Source organism: Brachionichthys hirsutus, chromosome 16, assembly GCF_040956055.1.
Source record: "Brachionichthys hirsutus isolate HB-005 chromosome 16, CSIRO-AGI_Bhir_v1, whole genome shotgun sequence".
NCBI classification, from domain to species: Eukaryota; Metazoa; Chordata; class Actinopteri; order Lophiiformes; family Brachionichthyidae; genus Brachionichthys; species Brachionichthys hirsutus.
In genome coordinates this window covers 10419320-10435762 of record NC_090912.1, presented here as the reverse complement: position 1 = coordinate 10435762, position 16443 = coordinate 10419320, and the positions used below count along the sequence as shown (strand labels likewise).

Sequence of the window (16443 nt, the reverse complement as noted above, 5' to 3'; positions counted from 1 at the left end):
TGATCTGCATGTATAACGGTAATAAGCGTGTGCAATACCAGAAACACATGCGCTGTCTCTTGCACTATTTCATATGTGCAGCAGCTAAATTAAAATGTTTATGTACTACAGCCGATCTGATTAATATTAACTAGGAATACTCATTCTGTTTGATTATATTTTAAAATCCATACTTTAATCATTCTTTTAGCTATTTTATGTTTCGTGCGCGTCGACATTCAAAAATGTTTTGATTTTATTGGCAGAAATGAACTTCCATAGAACAAGACGATTACATGTGAGATCTAACCTACAGTAAAAACAGGGTTCAGTGCTTTACTCAAAAAACACGTTTATTTTAGTTACACTCTGCACAAATCAGAAAACCACTTTTTCCTGGAGTGCTGGAAATAATCGTTTATTTCTCCCACAAATTTAAAAAATGGGATTCAAATGTAACCCCAATTTAAATGGTACCATTTGTCAAAACTAGTGCCCGACCTCGGCGATGCAGTAATATTTCTGTGTGAAGTAATCTACTTAAAGAGAATAAAATAAACCATTAAGATGATCACAGTGAAACTTTGAGTCCACGTCGGAGTATTCCAATATAAAGTACACGTCAACGCGAATCCAAATTTTACGAAGCTGGTCCCAAGTTCAAGGTCCCCGCTGTGGATTTACAGGATCAGCCTCGGTTCCAGCAGGGAGTCCCATCGTTCCGTCACCTGCAGCAGGGAAGTGAAAACGTTCCCGTTACTCCGCTTCAGCCGAGATTAAAACTACGTCAGCGCGAATCTTACGTGACGACACACAAAGGGAATTTGTTTTTGTGCCCCACATTTCCCGTTTAATTGAATAATTAGTCGATAGTTGATGATAATATTTTAAAACAAACTACGGAATGATCCAAGGCGAGAGCACGGTGAGAAATGTGTTGCTATGCAGGGAGATTTCCATCAGAAGCAGCTCCGGTGAGCGGAGGAGTACAGATTAATCCCGGATTACAGGTACTGCAGGAGGGCGTCCCGAGCGGCAGATTGAACCCGATCCTTGGTGCCACCTTCGGGGCAGAGCCAGGTTCACTTGTTAACGTGCCCAATCCATACAGGAAAGGCTCCCGTCCATTGTGTAATGTATTTACATAAATCAATGAAATGTTGACATCCTTCTTTAATAGTAATAGATGTAGAAATGCTGCATTAAAGGTCCACTGGTGGTACTTTGGAGCATCGGTTTACACGATAAAGATCTTTCTCTCCAAAAGACAACCGTAGTTGTTTTGTATTTGCAGTGTCAATTAAAAGTGGGTTTTGTTTGGGGGGGGGGGGGGGGGGGGGGGGGTCATATTAGTAGTAGTTGTGCTTTCAACACATCAGTTTTTCCACATCACTACTTTACCTGCCTTACTTTAGAACACGAGCCGTCTTACAACTCAACGATTGGCCAAATCACCTAATCCAGGAAGCACAAGATGAACTCGCGCAGCGTGATCATCTTCCATTCCTGTCGGGTTCCAGCCCCCTACGCGGCGACACCGTCGCTGAAGTAGCAGCTACATGCTAAGGCTTACCAGCGAGCCCCGGGTCACTGCATACTCCACCGTCTCGGACCCGTCGGCGTTCTGATAGACCAGGTCAAACTTGCCAGGCTCTGCAGGAGCTGATGGAGAAGCAGCGAGTCACCAGCGAGTCACCAGCGAGTCCAGCCTCAAAGGGCTGGGGGCGCTGTTGTGATTTCTGAGGACGGGTTTTACTGTGGCAGCCTACGACACCGCTAACAGTGACAACGACGCACGCTAAACAGAAATCTCTAGCCTCGTTTCAGAAGCTAAAATGGCCGACTGCGAATGCGAGCCCGGAGACGGGGTCAGGTGAAATGGTCCTTACCCCGGGGGGCCGACTGCACCTCCAGTTCAACCTGTCCGGTGACGGGATCGGCCCTCACGATGCGTCCTTCCTAAAGCGGACAACGACAGCGCGGTTCAGCGCAGAGCCCCCCCGGCCGCCGACAGGTCTGGGATCAGTCGATCCACTCACCTTGTAGTGCGACACCTCGGGCGAGTAGTTCTCCGTCAGCTCCAGCAGCTGTGAACGCAAAAAGGCCGGGGTGAGGAAGCCGCGCCCAAACAGGCGAGTCGATGCTCGTCCTCAATGTCGGCGGGTTGGACAGCAAGATAACGAGAATGCAGATCTAAGTCCGCGAGCCATCGGCCGCACGCCAGCCAGGGAGGGGCCCTCAGGGCGCCATGAGGCCGAGCTGCTGAAGCAGAAGAAAGAAACCGGCGAACTTGGAGCCTCAACCTTTATAGAGAGTAAAATGCTCGTCTCTCTGACCTTGTCTCCAAAACATCTAACCTTCACTGTCCCTCTTATTGTCTCATTTCTAATCCTGTCCAACCTGGTCCCTCCCAAGGAGAACCTCAGCATCTTCATCTCCACCACTTCTAGCTCCGCCTCCTGTCTTTAGCTCAGAGACACTGTCTCTAAGCCGTCCATCATGGCTGTCCTCACCACTGTCTCTAAGCCGTCCATCATGGCTGTCCTCACCACTGTCTTTAAGCCGTCCATCATGGCTGTCCTCACCACTGTCTCTCAGCCGTCCATCATGGCTGTCCTCACCACTGTCTCTCAGCCGTCCATCATGGCTGTCCTCACCACTGTCTCTCAGCCGTCCATCATGGCTGTCCTCACCACTGTCTCTAAGCCGTCCATCATGGTTGTCCTCACCACTGTCTCTCAGCCGTCCATCATGTCTGTCCTCACCACTGTCTCTAAGCCGTCCATCATGGTTGTCCCCACCACTGTCTCTCAGCCGTCCATCATGTCTGTCCTCACCACCGTCATGTAGACCTTTCCCTTCATGCCTGCTCTTGTTTCCAAAAATGTCCAAAAGCAACCAGGGGGGTGGAGCTTTCAGTTATCAAGCTCCTTTATTGTTGAATCAGCTTCCTGTTTCGGTTCGTGAGACAGACACCGTCTCTATGTAGACTAAAGACTTTCCTTTTTAACAGAGCTTATAGTTAATCAATACAATAATCAATATGCTGTCATAGGCCAGCACTGGTGGCATTACCTCCTATGACACACTGAGCTCCTCGCTCTACTATGAGCCTCAGGTTCTGTCCAGGGTTTCTGCCTGTTAAAGGGAAGTCTCTGCTTGCCTCCAAAGTTCTTGCTCTTGTGGGTCAAGTTGGGGTCCGTCTTTCCCTGCTACTCCTGTAAAGTGTCCTGAGACGACTTCCTGTTGTGATCTGGCGCTATATCAATAAAACTGAGTTGAATTGAATTCCTCCTCCCACTCGCTTCCCACTCGGCTGCAGCCCGTCCCGGTACACGCTGGAGGTCCAGGCTTGAGGAAGCCAACAGGATGCGTTCCCCACACCAGACCCCCTGTCCATAAAGATTATGAACGGAACAGGTGATAAAGGGACGCCCTGCCGGAGTCCAAGGAACAGGTTTGACGAACCACTGGGACGCTTTAAACCGCAGCAAATGAAACCACTTCCTGTTATGATTGTTGCATACCCCCCCCCCCCCCCCCCCCCCAGACAGCCAAACGGCGCCTGGGTGACGGCCCTGGTTTATCTGGGATGCAGACACACTGCAGCCAATGAGAAGAGAGGAGGCTCACCTTGAAAGCAATCCTCTGGCCCACCTGGGGGGGGGCAGCGAGCAGCGGCAGCGAGCTGTAGTCCCGCTCGGAAGCGCCTCCCGCTCCTCTCTACAGACAAACGCAAGACAATTCGGTTTTCACGACCAGATGACATCACCAACAACTCGTCCCTTAACACCCCCCCCCCCCCCCCCCCCAACAGCAAATGTCCAATCAGGACAGAGCACAATCCTCACGATGACATCAGCATTCAGCTGCAACTTGAAACAAAGATTTCACAGGCTGACCTGGAGGACCGTTGACATGTTGCTCAGCGAATCAGTAGAGTAGGACGGCTCCTTGGCTCCGCCTCCGTTACAGCGGAACGCAGAGTTGCCCCCTCTGCCTTCAGGCCGCCCCCCCTCTCCACGGCCACGGCCACGGCTCGTCCCTCGGCCGTGACCTCTCCACGGCAACGGACTCCCTCCGCCGCGGCCCGGCTGGTGCGCTGGACGCCGGATGACCAGTTTGATCTCCTCTTCGCTGCTTGGGCTCCCGGGTTTTGTGGTCTCACCAGGAGGGGGCGCTGCTGGGCTGGCAGCCTGTTCCTGGTCACAGTTTGTGGGCTGCAGGGCTGGGGGAGCCCGCTTACCACGTGCTTTCCCTTTGGGAGTCGTAGTTCTCACCACTTTGTTTTGTGACGAGAGTTTCGTGGAGGAGGAGGAGGAGGAGGAAGAGGAGGATGATGATGAAGGGGGGTGTGGTGTGACCTTGTTGGAAGAAGCAGGAGTGGAGGAGGGAGTCTTGGCTGCCGGCCTCTTTGCAGCCGCTTCATTCTCGTCACTGCTGCTGCTGGAATCAGAAGAGACTTCCTGCGCCACTGGGGGCGAGACTTCCTGCGCCACTGGGGGCAAGACTTCCTGCGCCACTGGGGGCAAGACTTCCTGCGCCACTGGGGGCTTCCTCCTGCGTTTAACTGGCTGCTCTTCCGTCACTGGGCTGACTGGACTCGATGCAACCGCCCCGGCAGCGACAGCGGAGTCTTTTCGTCTTTTCTTTCTCTTCTCCGTCTTTCCTTGCGTCTCCTTCCTCTTCTGATCACCCAAAGTTGGACGGTCGATTCTTTCCAGGCTCTCCCCGCGCCTCTTTTTCCTCTTCTTTTTCTTCCATTCCACACCCACTTCATTTTCACACGTCTCTTCCTCTTTGTTGGATCTCGGTCTCTTTCCGTGGTTTTCGACGCAGCTGGTTTCGGTCATCCGAGGCAGATATTCCACCTTCACGCTGGGGAAATTAGAACGAGACTGAGCATCGCAGCAGCATCGCAGGAGCATCTAGAGCAGGGGTGTCAAAGTCATTTTCTCCGAGGGCCACATTAGCATTATGTTTGCCCTCCAAAGGCCAAATGTAAACCGTAACACTGTAAAAAATGTAACTAAATGTAATGTCATTTAATGTAAAATGGGCAAGATAAAGAACATTCCCCGAGTCAATGCCTTGGAAAAGACGGCACCTTCAGGATCAGCACTGGACAGCTCCACATGTAGCCGGCTAGCTATGGAGCTGTCCAGTGCTGAAGTTCACCTTCAGGATTAAGGCCCTGCGAGGAACTGGCGGCTTGTCCAGGGTGTACCCCGCCTCTGGCCTGTACTCAGCTGGGATAGGCTGCAGCAACACCCGTGACCCGGCGTTTCAGATAAACGGTTGTGAAGGTGAATGATAAAATAGGGACGTCCCGATCTCGTGATCGGAAATCGGGCCCAATCGCGTGCTTGCAGACTCGATCGGAATCAGACGTTAGCTCCCGTGCTGCGTGACATCACTTCCTGTGACGCTAAACAGGAAGCAGCTTGAAGCCAGTCACCTGGCGATGGAGCTGCTGGTCATTTAAATATTCGTATGTAATATTTCCTGCTGCACTAGCCCAAGTCCAAAGTGAACAAAGTATTTTAACCCTAACCGCTCTGTTTAAGAGTTAAACATTGAAATAAGACGAACAGGATAAAACCGGATCGTATCGGTTCAAAATCAAACGACTCAACGGAACCTGATCGGGACATCCCTAGAACGAATGTTTCAGAAAATGTGGTGCACATCAAAGAGAATAACAAATCAGATCAGAGTGCACCTAAGGGTGCTTTCACACTGCACCAAAGGAACCGAATCCTCTTGGCGCAGTGTGAAAGCACCCTAATGGAGCAGCAGGTGTTTCTGTCCCGAGCTCTACTACGAAGCTCAAACCTACATCAGACTTATTTCATCGAGCAGATCCCCATCATCAATGGAACGCGCGTAACGCGCGTAACGCTCCGCCCCCCCCTACCGCCACGCGTCACGACGCCCTGCACACCTGACGCTGTCGTTGTCCCGAACCACGTGGACGCTCTCCGTGTGCGGCAGGTAGAAGTCGTCCACGAACAGGCTGATGATGCTCCTGCGGCTGATCTCGAACCTGTCTCTGATGACGCTCTCCAGATCCGCCACCACGCGGCACGTGTTCATGTTGACGAGGAGCCAGCACATGCGGCAGCCGACGGCGGCCGGCGGAGGGTAGTCGAAGTTCAGCCGCACGCGGATGACGCCGTTACCGCGCGCGTCCATGTGAGCACCGGAGAAACACGAACCACGGAGGAATGACCCGGAACGAGAGAGCAGCAGCCGCATGCAGACCCGGAAGTTACGCACGCCTCGCATCCGCTTGCCCCGGAAGTAGTACCGTCATTGAGATTATCACTAGTGCAGAAATGTTTTTTTTTTTTTTTACTTTATTAACAAAACTCACCAGCACAAACTCACTGAAAAGATCTTATACAAAACATTCGCATTAGTGCAGAAATGTAAAATACAAAGACACGGTAACTATCCAAATGAAGTTAAAAGCACACCGAATAATGAAAGATCAGTCGGGACTCCAGGCCGGCCGCGTGTTTCAGGAGCAAAGTCCTAGAAACAGAAACAGGAACCGCTTCTCTGCTCTGGAGAACATTCTGGACTCCAGTCCAGTTTCGTTATGATCCTGTGATGTCCCCAACGTTCCCCGTGAGAGAGAGCGTGTCAGTGATGGAGACACGCCAGGACCGTTTATACACACACGCCTTCATCGGTTAGCCTTCACGCCTTCTCATCATCATCGGCTCTCCTGCTTTTTGGTTTTTGCCTGCTCAGGACACAATCTGCGTGTCTTGGACTGCGTCTCTTCCTCCCCTTGATGCCTCCATGTCCTCAGTTTATGTCATTGAACCTCCAACCTGCATCAGTTCTCGGTGTTTGGTCCAGAAGCTCGAGCCATAAACGTAAACTACAGAATAAAGGGAGCTACTGTGAACTTTCTCCCTTCACATTTTGTTCTTTCCCCCTTCCTCCTCTTCAGCTTCCTCATTTGGTGCTGCGCTGTCCACCATGTCCGATCATTGGCTCGGTTCTGCTCGTCCGGTCCAACAGCTGGACCCTGATGCTGCGGGGAGGACAACAATCCACCAACATTTAGTCAAAGTTTCCTCCCCTCACAGCTGAGCTTCGGTATCGGGTTGGTGAAGTGAAATCAGGAGTGGCAGCAGTATTCCTACTCCGCTCCCAGCCAGAGGGACTGAGCGTGAAGGTTTTCCAGGTTTTCCAGGTTTTCCAGGTTTTCCGTGGAAGACTCCGTCTGCAGCCGTGCATGGGAGCAGGTTTGTGAGAAAACAAATAAATGTTGAAATACATTAAGATGAATAAATGTTAAGTGAATTATAAGTATGTTAATGGTCCCATACCTTCATGAGTCTTTATGTTGCTGCAGACACATCCACTAGAGGGCAGTGAAGAGCCAAAGGTTGTACTGCTATAAATAAAAAATGTAAAATAAAGTGGAGGCAGCAACGTAATCCTGTCTATGAGATCATTAAACACTTCATCACTTCAAAAAAAAAAAGAAAACGTCCGCTGAAGTGGCTTCGACTCAAAAGCAGGTCCGGTTCAGTTCTGATGTCGTCACTGTTATCCGTTCTCGTGTCAGATAACTGGCCTCCATCCGCCACCTCATCGCTCCCTAATACAGCTTGCTTCCAGTCTGAGCGGGAATCACACACAGAGACATCACACACACACACACACTGATCAGCATGCAGCGATCTGCACTGCTCTGGTTTGTGGAGCAGGTTCTTCTGGGGGGGGGACTCAATCACTTCCCCCATTGATGAAGAGCAGGTTTTGTTGTGGAGTCGAGCAGCAGGAAGGATTGACCTGCAGAACCGGTCCTTCACACACCTTGGGTGTAACATCCTGTCGCTGATGAATGGATGCAGAGAGTGTGTGTGGGAGGGGGTGAGAGCGGTTAGCTATCATAACTAGTCCTCCTCTCACCCACCTCCTCCACAAATTCTAGGCTTCCCTCGACCCCAACCCTAACCCGCCCTTCCTCCCTCAACCCTAACCCGCCTACCCTCGACCCTAACCCGCCCTCCCTCGACCCCAACCCTAACCCGCCCTCCCTCCCTCGACCCCAACCCTAACCCGCCTTCCCTCGACCCTAACCCGCCCTCCCTCCCTCGACCCTAACCCTCCCTCCCTCAACCCTAACCCTCCCTCCCTCGACCCCAACGTTAATTCAATGTGTTTTTTCTTTTTTCGTAAATGTGTTACTTGTGCAATGCAGTTTTTTACTTGGAATACTAATCCTCTTCTTTAACTTTACATTTTCACCTGAGAGAAACACGGAGCCTTCATAAAATAAAAGACAAGACGGTTGACCGATTCAGCGGTACTATTGGTTAACAAGGGGGGAGTCAGCGCTCGGGAGGCTTTTGATTTGATTTTCTTTCAGAACATTTTATGCAGCTCGTCTTTGTACTTCTGTGTCAAACTTAGTTCCCTAAATGAGGAATCAATGATATAAATCTAAAGTTCTCGATGTGAGATCAACACATTATGTGAGCCCGTAAAATACTTACTGAACCCAAATCAGATTACAGCAGTGGTCCAGATTGTAGGGCAGGTTTCCCTGTTCAGGTGTCACACGAGGGTCAACCGATCACCGGACTGTTACCTGAACGTTAACGGACACGAGGCCTGTTGCCTGTGAATGTTGAGGTGTTTTTTTTCTTTTGGTTCCAAACAGAGTTTCAATACACACATTTTATATTTGTAAATGAACACAGGACTCGAACATGAAAAAAACTGGAAAAAAACGGATTTGAACAAATTTAAAACACATTTTCAGATTTATTTATAGATTTTCATGGAATGAAAATATACACAATAAATGTGAACCCCACGACTCCAAAGGGAAAATAATCAGTTCATCTAAACACTACAGAAGACTTACAGAGAGTTGAAGCAATGATGAGCAGACTGCAGGAATACAATCACCCTGTGAGGCTGGATGTATGTGATGCATAGGAACAAGCGTTGTAACAAACCCCAACGCTTTGGGCGCTCCATGATGAAGTATACGCTTCCTTACCGATGAATACAAATATTAGCTTACTTTTACGTCAATTCCCAATCGTCCAAATATGTACACAGTATTAAAAGCTCCACTATGTAAAAGGCTTTAATCCTTAACTCGTATTCATGAGACTCGCTCTATGTTGTAAAATCGCTGTCTGAGCCGAAGTCGAAGCGCCAGCCAGCCCAAACCACCGTGTGCGTTCCTTGAGCTGCTGACCATCGGATAACGTCAAAAGCATCACCTCGGTCCACCGGGGCAGGACGTCCCCCCCCCCCCCCGCGGACACTCCCGTCCGGCCATCACATGAGAGAGCAGCTGGTCTTTGGGGAGGCGGTCCAGCGCAGCCAGTACAGCTTATCCTCCGAGTACGGCGGGTACCGCAGGCCGTTGAGCCGCTCCAGCGCCCAGCCTCGCAGCATGCAGGCCTTCCGGTGGCTGAACGTGTCGAAGCTCCAGCGGCCGTGATAGTTGCCGAAACCACTGGCCCCTGGGACAGGAGCAGAAATCAGAGGCCAACCCCTGAGTCCAGGCAGCGTCCACTCAGCTGCGTGATTTTGCTTTACAAACCACGGAAGGAACATCTTTACATTGTGATCAGTGTGCAGAAGAGGGAGGAGAGACAAGCAGCAGTCGTCAGTGCAGGCCTGCATGAAGAGCGATTGACCTGCACCCAACGGTTTTAGCAATGCCTCAGGGGGTAAAAGCCAAATAGTATCCGGACATACAACTTTCCTTCTTTCACTTCAATTCAAACTACTTGATTCCACTCAGCCCTCTGAGATCATGAAAAATGACGGGAAGCATCCCGGAGCAAATATGACATCATAATAGACAGAGTTCGAAGGTCACTGTTACGGCCCCAGCCATTAGCGTTTGTTCTGGGGGGGCTTACATGGGACGCTGTACGACTCGGCAGTCACACCATGCTGCTTCTTACCATGTGCAGCAATGTCACAATACAACACACAATACTAACAAGCAACACAATCTCAGTCTCAGGCGCTCTAAACAATCACAGTCAGTTCAATCTCTAACCAGCAGAGTGCAGCGGTGCAAGGCGACTGGGCAGCGCAGTTCTGAAAGCCACCCCTGACTTGCCAAATGGGTCTAAAAACACTCTTCCACTTTTTTGGCTTTAATGGGTCAGGCAAGTTTCCGGAGTCTGTTTCAGCTTGCTGCGGGCGAGAGGCGGAGTTCACCTCGGCTGCATCTCTGGCGTATGGCGGTCTCGGTTCCCCTAGGCCGGTTGTAACAATCATCAGGAGAGAACATTCATCCGAGGTCAAACAAGCTTCTGGTTAGATTTCCAGAATCATTCCCTGCTCTCTGCCCACCCATCCATCCATCCATCCATCTTCCACCACTTACCCGGGGCCAGGTCCTGGGGGCAACAGTCTCAGGAGGGATTTCCAGACTTCCCTGTCCCCAGCCACCTCCTCCAGCTCTTCCAGGGGGATCCCGAGGCGTTCCCGGGCCAGCTGGGAAACATAGTCTCTCCAGCGTGTCCTAGGTCTTCCCCGAGGCCTCCTTCCAGTGGGACATGCAGGGAACACCTCCCCAGGGAGGCGCCCAGGAGGCATCCTAAATAGATGCCCCAGCCACCTCAACTGACTCCTCTGGATGTGGAGGAGCAGCGGCACTACTTTGAGTTCCTCCCTGGTCCTGAGCTTGTCTCAGGGTGCGTCCAGCCACCCTGAGGAGGAAACTCATTTTAACCGCTTGAATCCGGGATCTTGTCCTTCCGGTCCTGACCTAAAGCTCATGACCAGAGGTGAGAGTAGGAACGTAGCTTGACCGGTAAATCGGGAGCTTCGCCTTTCATCTCAGCTCCTTCTTCACCACGACGGACCGATACGACGACTGCATCACTGCAGCTGCTGCACCGATCCGTCTGTCAAGCTCACGCTCCATCCTTCCCTCACTGCTGAACAAGAACCCGAGATACCTGAACTCCTCCACTTGGAGCAAAGACTCCCCATCGACCCAGAGTGGGTAAACCATGGCCTTGGATTTGGAGGAGCCGATCTTCATCCCACTAGCTTCAGACTCAGCAGCAAACCGCCCCAGTACACACTGGAGGTTGAGGCTTGAAGAAGCCAACAGAACAACATTGTCTGCATAAAGCAGAGATGAAACTCTGTGGTCCCCAAACCGGCCCCTGGCTGCACCTCGGAATCCTGTCCAGAAAGATTATGAACAGGACCGATGATAAAGGGACGCCCTGCCGGAGTCCATCATGCAACGGGAACAGGTTTGAACCAAGCTCCTACTTTGATTGCACAGGGCCGGACAGCCCTCAGCAAAGGGCCCCCATACTCCCGAAGCACCACCCACAAGATACTACAAGGGGCGTGGTCAAACGCCTTCTCCAGATCCACAAATCACATGTGAACTGGTTTGGCGAACTTCCGCGGACCCTCAAGCACCCAATGGACAGTGTAAAGTTGGTCCAGTGTTCCACAACCAGGACTAAAAACACATCGTTCCTCCTGCATCCGAGGTTCGACTATCGGTGTGATTCTCCTCTCCAGCACCCTGGAATAGACTTTCCCCGGGAGGCTGAGGAGCATGAACCCCCCGTAATTTGAGCACACCCTCTGGTCCCCGTTCTTGAAAAGGGGAACCACCACCCCAGTCGGTCAGTGCAGAGACTCTGTCCCCGACCACCATGCGGTGTTACATAAACGTGTCAACCAAGACAGTCCCTGCACATCTAGAGACTAAAGAGTAAATCTCATCCACCCCCAGTGCCCTGCCACCCAGGAGCTAGACAACCACCCCGGTGATGTATGAGTCCACCTCTGAGAGCTCTGCCTGTGCTTCCGTTATGGAAGACATGGTAACGGGATTGATGAGATCCCCAAAGGATTCTTTCCACTACCCAACGATGTCCCAAAGCAAAAATATTAACTAATAAAAAGACCACCCAACAAAAATGAGTGAAAACATGACACTCCTGACAGAAGTAAGAAAGAAAATCAAAGTCTCATGAAATTGATCTTGTGTGTCTGGTTTCACACCTACCTACACCTCCAAAGGGCAACGAAGGCAAGGTCATTTGGACGATCCCGTCATTAGAGCAGAACCCACCACTGCTGGTCTTCTCCAAGACGGTGTTCACCACCTTCAAAAGGAAAGGAGCATGTAAAAACCACAGAAGAAGATCAACCTGCAGGCATCGCTGCCGATTGACTGTCCTCACAGATGAATCGTTGGAGAAAGTGTAGACGGCCAGCGGCTTCTCTCGTCTATTCACAAACTCGATGGCTTCCTCCAGAGACTCCACGGTTAGGATGGGCAGGATGGGGCCGAAAATCTCCTCCTGCATTAGAGCGTCATTTTCACTCACGTCCACCAGCACCGTGGGGGCTGTGGAAAGCACGACGACACAAAGTCTTACATTTCTGCAGAAGAAGAAGAGCACTGAAACTACAGGTCCTATGACATGTCATGGTCAGTAATGAAGTCTTTCAAGCCTGAGAGTCAGACCATGCAAGTCAGACCAACAAGAAGCCACTCGACTCACCGATGTATTTGTCCTCAAGGCAGCCTTCTCCTCCCACCACAACCTTGCCACTGGAATTCTTGAGTAATTCCATCAGTCTTGTCCAGTGTCTTTGAGACACAATGTGGCAGAAGTCAGGGCAGGTCTGAGGATCTTTGGTGTAGAACTGTTCCAGCACCTTAGAAAGTTCAGGAAGCATCGTGTCCCGGGTGGCGGCCGTACACAGCAAGTAGTCTGGCGCCACGCAGCTCTGACCAGCATTAAAGAATTTTGCCCACATCAAGCGGCGAGCCGCCGCTGCGATGTTCACCTGTCCAAATATCATGCATGGACATTTACCGCCCAGCTCCAAGGTTACTGGGGTCAGGTGGACGGAGGCGGCCTGCAGGATCCTGCGTCCTACAGTCTGAGAACCTTGAAAAAAGAGCAGGGAGGGTTCATCCTCTGGTGAGCAGGACAGCAACGTCTATGTTGTCTGGACAAAGATGCAGAATATTTGAAACCTAGCCAATGATGCCAGCGTTTTGAAAGTCACTGATCATGTCTGTATTCTTCTTCTACTTCTTCTTCTGTGTAGTTGTAGCAGCTGCTGCTAGCCTCCTTTAGAGTAGTCTTAAAGAATAAGGGCTCTGCTCCAGGATTCTGCCTGTTGCAGGCAGCTTTGGCTCACTGTGACCAGGGTGCTGATGGGTATTTAATGCAGGAATTCCATTTCCTGTTTGCCCAGTTCGACTGACAATGCCATTGCTGGAGGTATGTGCTCTCTGCTTATTGAACAGATCCAAAGTATGATTACTTTGTTTGCTTGTTAAGCTGCATCTACATGACTTAAAGCTGGAATATTTCCATGTGTACATGTACTTGGTGAATATCAAATGCCTATTGCCAGAGTCCAGCGTAAAAGACAATCCACTGAGGTCTACAAGTGAAGACGGATTTGCAGCGATCTGCACTGTGTGCGATTTACCTGTGAAAAAGATGTGGTCAAAGCGATTCTTTAAAAGGGCCGCGGTCTCCTCTGGTCCACCGCAGACGACGGCAAAACAGTCCTGTCACAACAGTCTGGTGTCAATGGGAGGCTCGGCGCTACCGTGGTGAGCGCCGGCTCATCGTCAAGTCAGCATTCCATTTACCTGAGACAAATACTTGGGGACAATCTCTGCCATCAGACTCTCCGTGGCGGCGCTGATCTCTGAAGGCTTGATTATCACACAGTTTCCTGTTTAAGAAGCCAACGTCACTCAGACAGACACGGTTCATGCTAGCTATGCTACCGCCTTTCAGGGAGTCTGGGAGTTCTCTCTCAGCTTTGATAGGCCGGCTGGGACCGTGACATCGCAGCGGATCGGAACGCTGGACTTACTGTGAAGGTAGATCCAAGTCACTACGACCATGTTGAGGCAGTCAAATGGGTTTTTAAAAACTAGCCTCAAAACTGAGCCGCAGATTAATGATCACAAGCGGAAGAGAACTAGCTGTAGAGTTCATATTCTCCGTTTGCGATGCGAGCTTTGTCACGTGGGCGTGGCCGATACCTGCAGCGATGGCTCCGATCATTGGCAAGAGCAGGAGCTGTATGGGATAGTTCCACGGGCCGATGACTAACACCACCCCCAACGGTTCCCTCCTTACGAAGCAGTCATCAAACGTAGTGGCCTGGAACAAAGATCAAAACACAGCAGGTGTTATACGCAACTACCAAATCTACTTCAAATGACTGATCAGAAGTACTACTAAAGAACATCATGTGTAGTTTGTACACACTGGTCCACGGACCAGCCGCAGGATGAACGCGCCCTCGCCACCGCCTAACCCTACCATGTTCTTAGAGACGTACTCCGGCTTCATCCAGGTCGACAGGTTGGTGCTGGCGTGATGGATCTCATTCAACACCATCTCGAACTCAGACAGGACGGCCTCGAACTTCGGCTGGTGTGGGACAAACAAAGGCATTATGGGATCGAAAGGTCTTGGTGTTATGTTCTGGAAACGACAAGATGAAACTGATGATGGAACCCGTTCCTTATCAGCCTCTCTTCTTTGCTGGTGGCTTTGTCCTGGCTGGTTTACGGACAGATGTGCGGCGTGTGCTGATGCTCTGTGACTCAGAACGCCGTACCTTGGCGAGGTCTTTGTGCATCGCCTCTATGACCCGCTCCTCGTTGTCCTTCAGCATGGACATGACGTTCTTCAGCTGACTCTGACGAAAGGCCTCTGGCTTGGTCACGCCCGAGCGAAACGATGACCGCAGCCTGTCCACAACGTCGCTGTAGGCGTCCATCCTTCCACCTGCACACATACGCACACATCAACCAAGTCTCGGCTGTTATTATTCCTCCTTCCTCTTGGAGGCGATGACATCTCGACATCGCTCACGAGCTGAAACTCGCAGCTTCTCGAGAAAGTCTCCGTGGCACGGAGGTTTGGCCGCGCCCGTCTTTAAGGATGCTACCGCTCATTGTTCTCCTGTAACCTCCATTCCTAATATCTTTTCTATTCGGGAGAGTCTCTGTAACTTCTTCAGCGGCTGCCCTCCACCTGCTCATATCCTATAAATAATCCAGGAGTTCCACACACCCTCAGAATCTGGACCTCAATCTGAAAGCACTCTTGGGCGGACTTCTGGCTCCCTTCACGCCCTGCTGATCTAAAAGCATTCGTTTATTTCTCCCGTCTCCGAGACCCAGTGCTAGCAGCGGTGCAGAAAAGGCTTTTTATCCGTCACTTCAACAGTTACAAGTCGAAGCTGACCTGCACCAATCACTTTGGTTTCGGGTTTCGCCGCTAACCCTAACCCTTTCCCAGCCTCTCAGTCAGTAGTTGGGTCAGAACCGTTCAAGGAGGGCAGGGCTTCCACTATTTAGAATACGCATTCATGTTTAAATTGTACCACTTCTGTTGATTATGCTAGAGCAGCCTGGATAAATGACTGAGACGTATTGATCACAGATGGACTTTGGACCCAGATGTGAACCCTGCATCGATGGACGTCACCAGCTTCACCAGCCCATGTGCTCTGGCACTGCCCAAAAATAACAACACAAGCAAAAGATCCTCCGGGGTGTTTCAGTCACTGATCCAAACCCACTGATGGTCCCGCGGGTGAATGCATCCCCCAGGTGAATGTCCCACAGGTGAATGTCCCACAGGTGAATGCATCCCGCAGGTGAATGCATCCCGCGGGTGAATGTCCCACAGGTGAATGCATCCCGCAGGTGAATGTCCCACAGGTGAATGCATCCCGCAGGTGAATGTCCCACAGGTGAATGTCCCACAGGTGGATATGTCCTGTGGGTGAATGTCCCGCAGGTGAATGCGTCCCACAGGCGAATGTCCAGCAGGTGAATGCATCCCGCAGGTGAATATGTCCCGCACGTGAATGCGTCCCCCAGGTGAATGTCCCACAGGTGAATGCGTCCTGCGGTTGAATGTCCCGCACGTGAATGTGTTCCGCACGTGAATGTGTTCCGCACGTGAATGTGTTCCGCAGGTGAATGTGTTCCGCACGTGAATGTGTTCCGCAGGTGAATGTGTTCCGCGGGTGAATGTCTCTCAGGTGAACGTCCCGCGGGTGAATGTCTCTCAGGTGAACGTCCCGCGGGTGAATGTCTCTCAGGTGAACGTCCCGCGGGTGAATGTCTCTCAGGTGAACGTCCCGCGGGTGAATGTCTCTCAGGTGAATGCGTCCCGCAGCGGCAGAAAGCAACCTCTGCTGTGGTCGCGCGGGCTCTGAGAGTTGCGGCATGCCGGATATCGAACACGCATTTCAACACGTCACAGCTTAATGATCGCTAACGCTGCCGTCCATCCGCGGGACCTACTTTCTGGCAACAGAACGGACATGAACGGACCGGACAGGTGAGCGGAGTCTACCTGTCGCGTCGCTGCCGGGTCCAGAAAGCGCGGTGGTTCCGGCCGTCGCTGCTTCTCAGGCTTT

At 51.4% G+C, this 16443-nt stretch overlaps 2 protein-coding genes across 2 annotated transcripts; both read right to left on the bottom strand.

The window, feature by feature from the left end:
• Window positions 1–324: 324 nt before the first annotated feature.
• coil (coilin p80) lies at window positions 325–6174 on the bottom strand. The gene is made up of 7 exons (XM_068750220.1): window positions 5924–6174; window positions 3882–4857; window positions 3613–3702; window positions 2019–2066; window positions 1869–1938; window positions 1553–1641; window positions 325–707 (listed from the first exon to the last, which is right to left on the bottom strand). The coding sequence occupies exons 1-7, from the start codon at window positions 6172–6174 to the stop codon at window positions 660–662; spliced, it is 1572 nt and encodes a 523-aa protein (XP_068606321.1). The 3' UTR covers window positions 325–659.
• Window positions 6175–8748: 2574 nt separating this feature from the next.
• aldh3b1 (aldehyde dehydrogenase 3 family, member B1) lies at window positions 8749–14787 on the bottom strand. The gene is made up of 9 exons (XM_068749609.1): window positions 14626–14787; window positions 14325–14435; window positions 14042–14162; window positions 13640–13725; window positions 13474–13555; window positions 12528–12920; window positions 12204–12370; window positions 12026–12125; window positions 8749–9488 (listed from the first exon to the last, which is right to left on the bottom strand). Exons 1-9 carry the CDS (start codon window positions 14785–14787, stop codon window positions 9301–9303), a joined length of 1410 nt encoding a protein of 469 aa, XP_068605710.1. The 3' UTR covers window positions 8749–9300.
• Between the last annotated feature and the right edge of the window lie 1656 nt (window positions 14788–16443).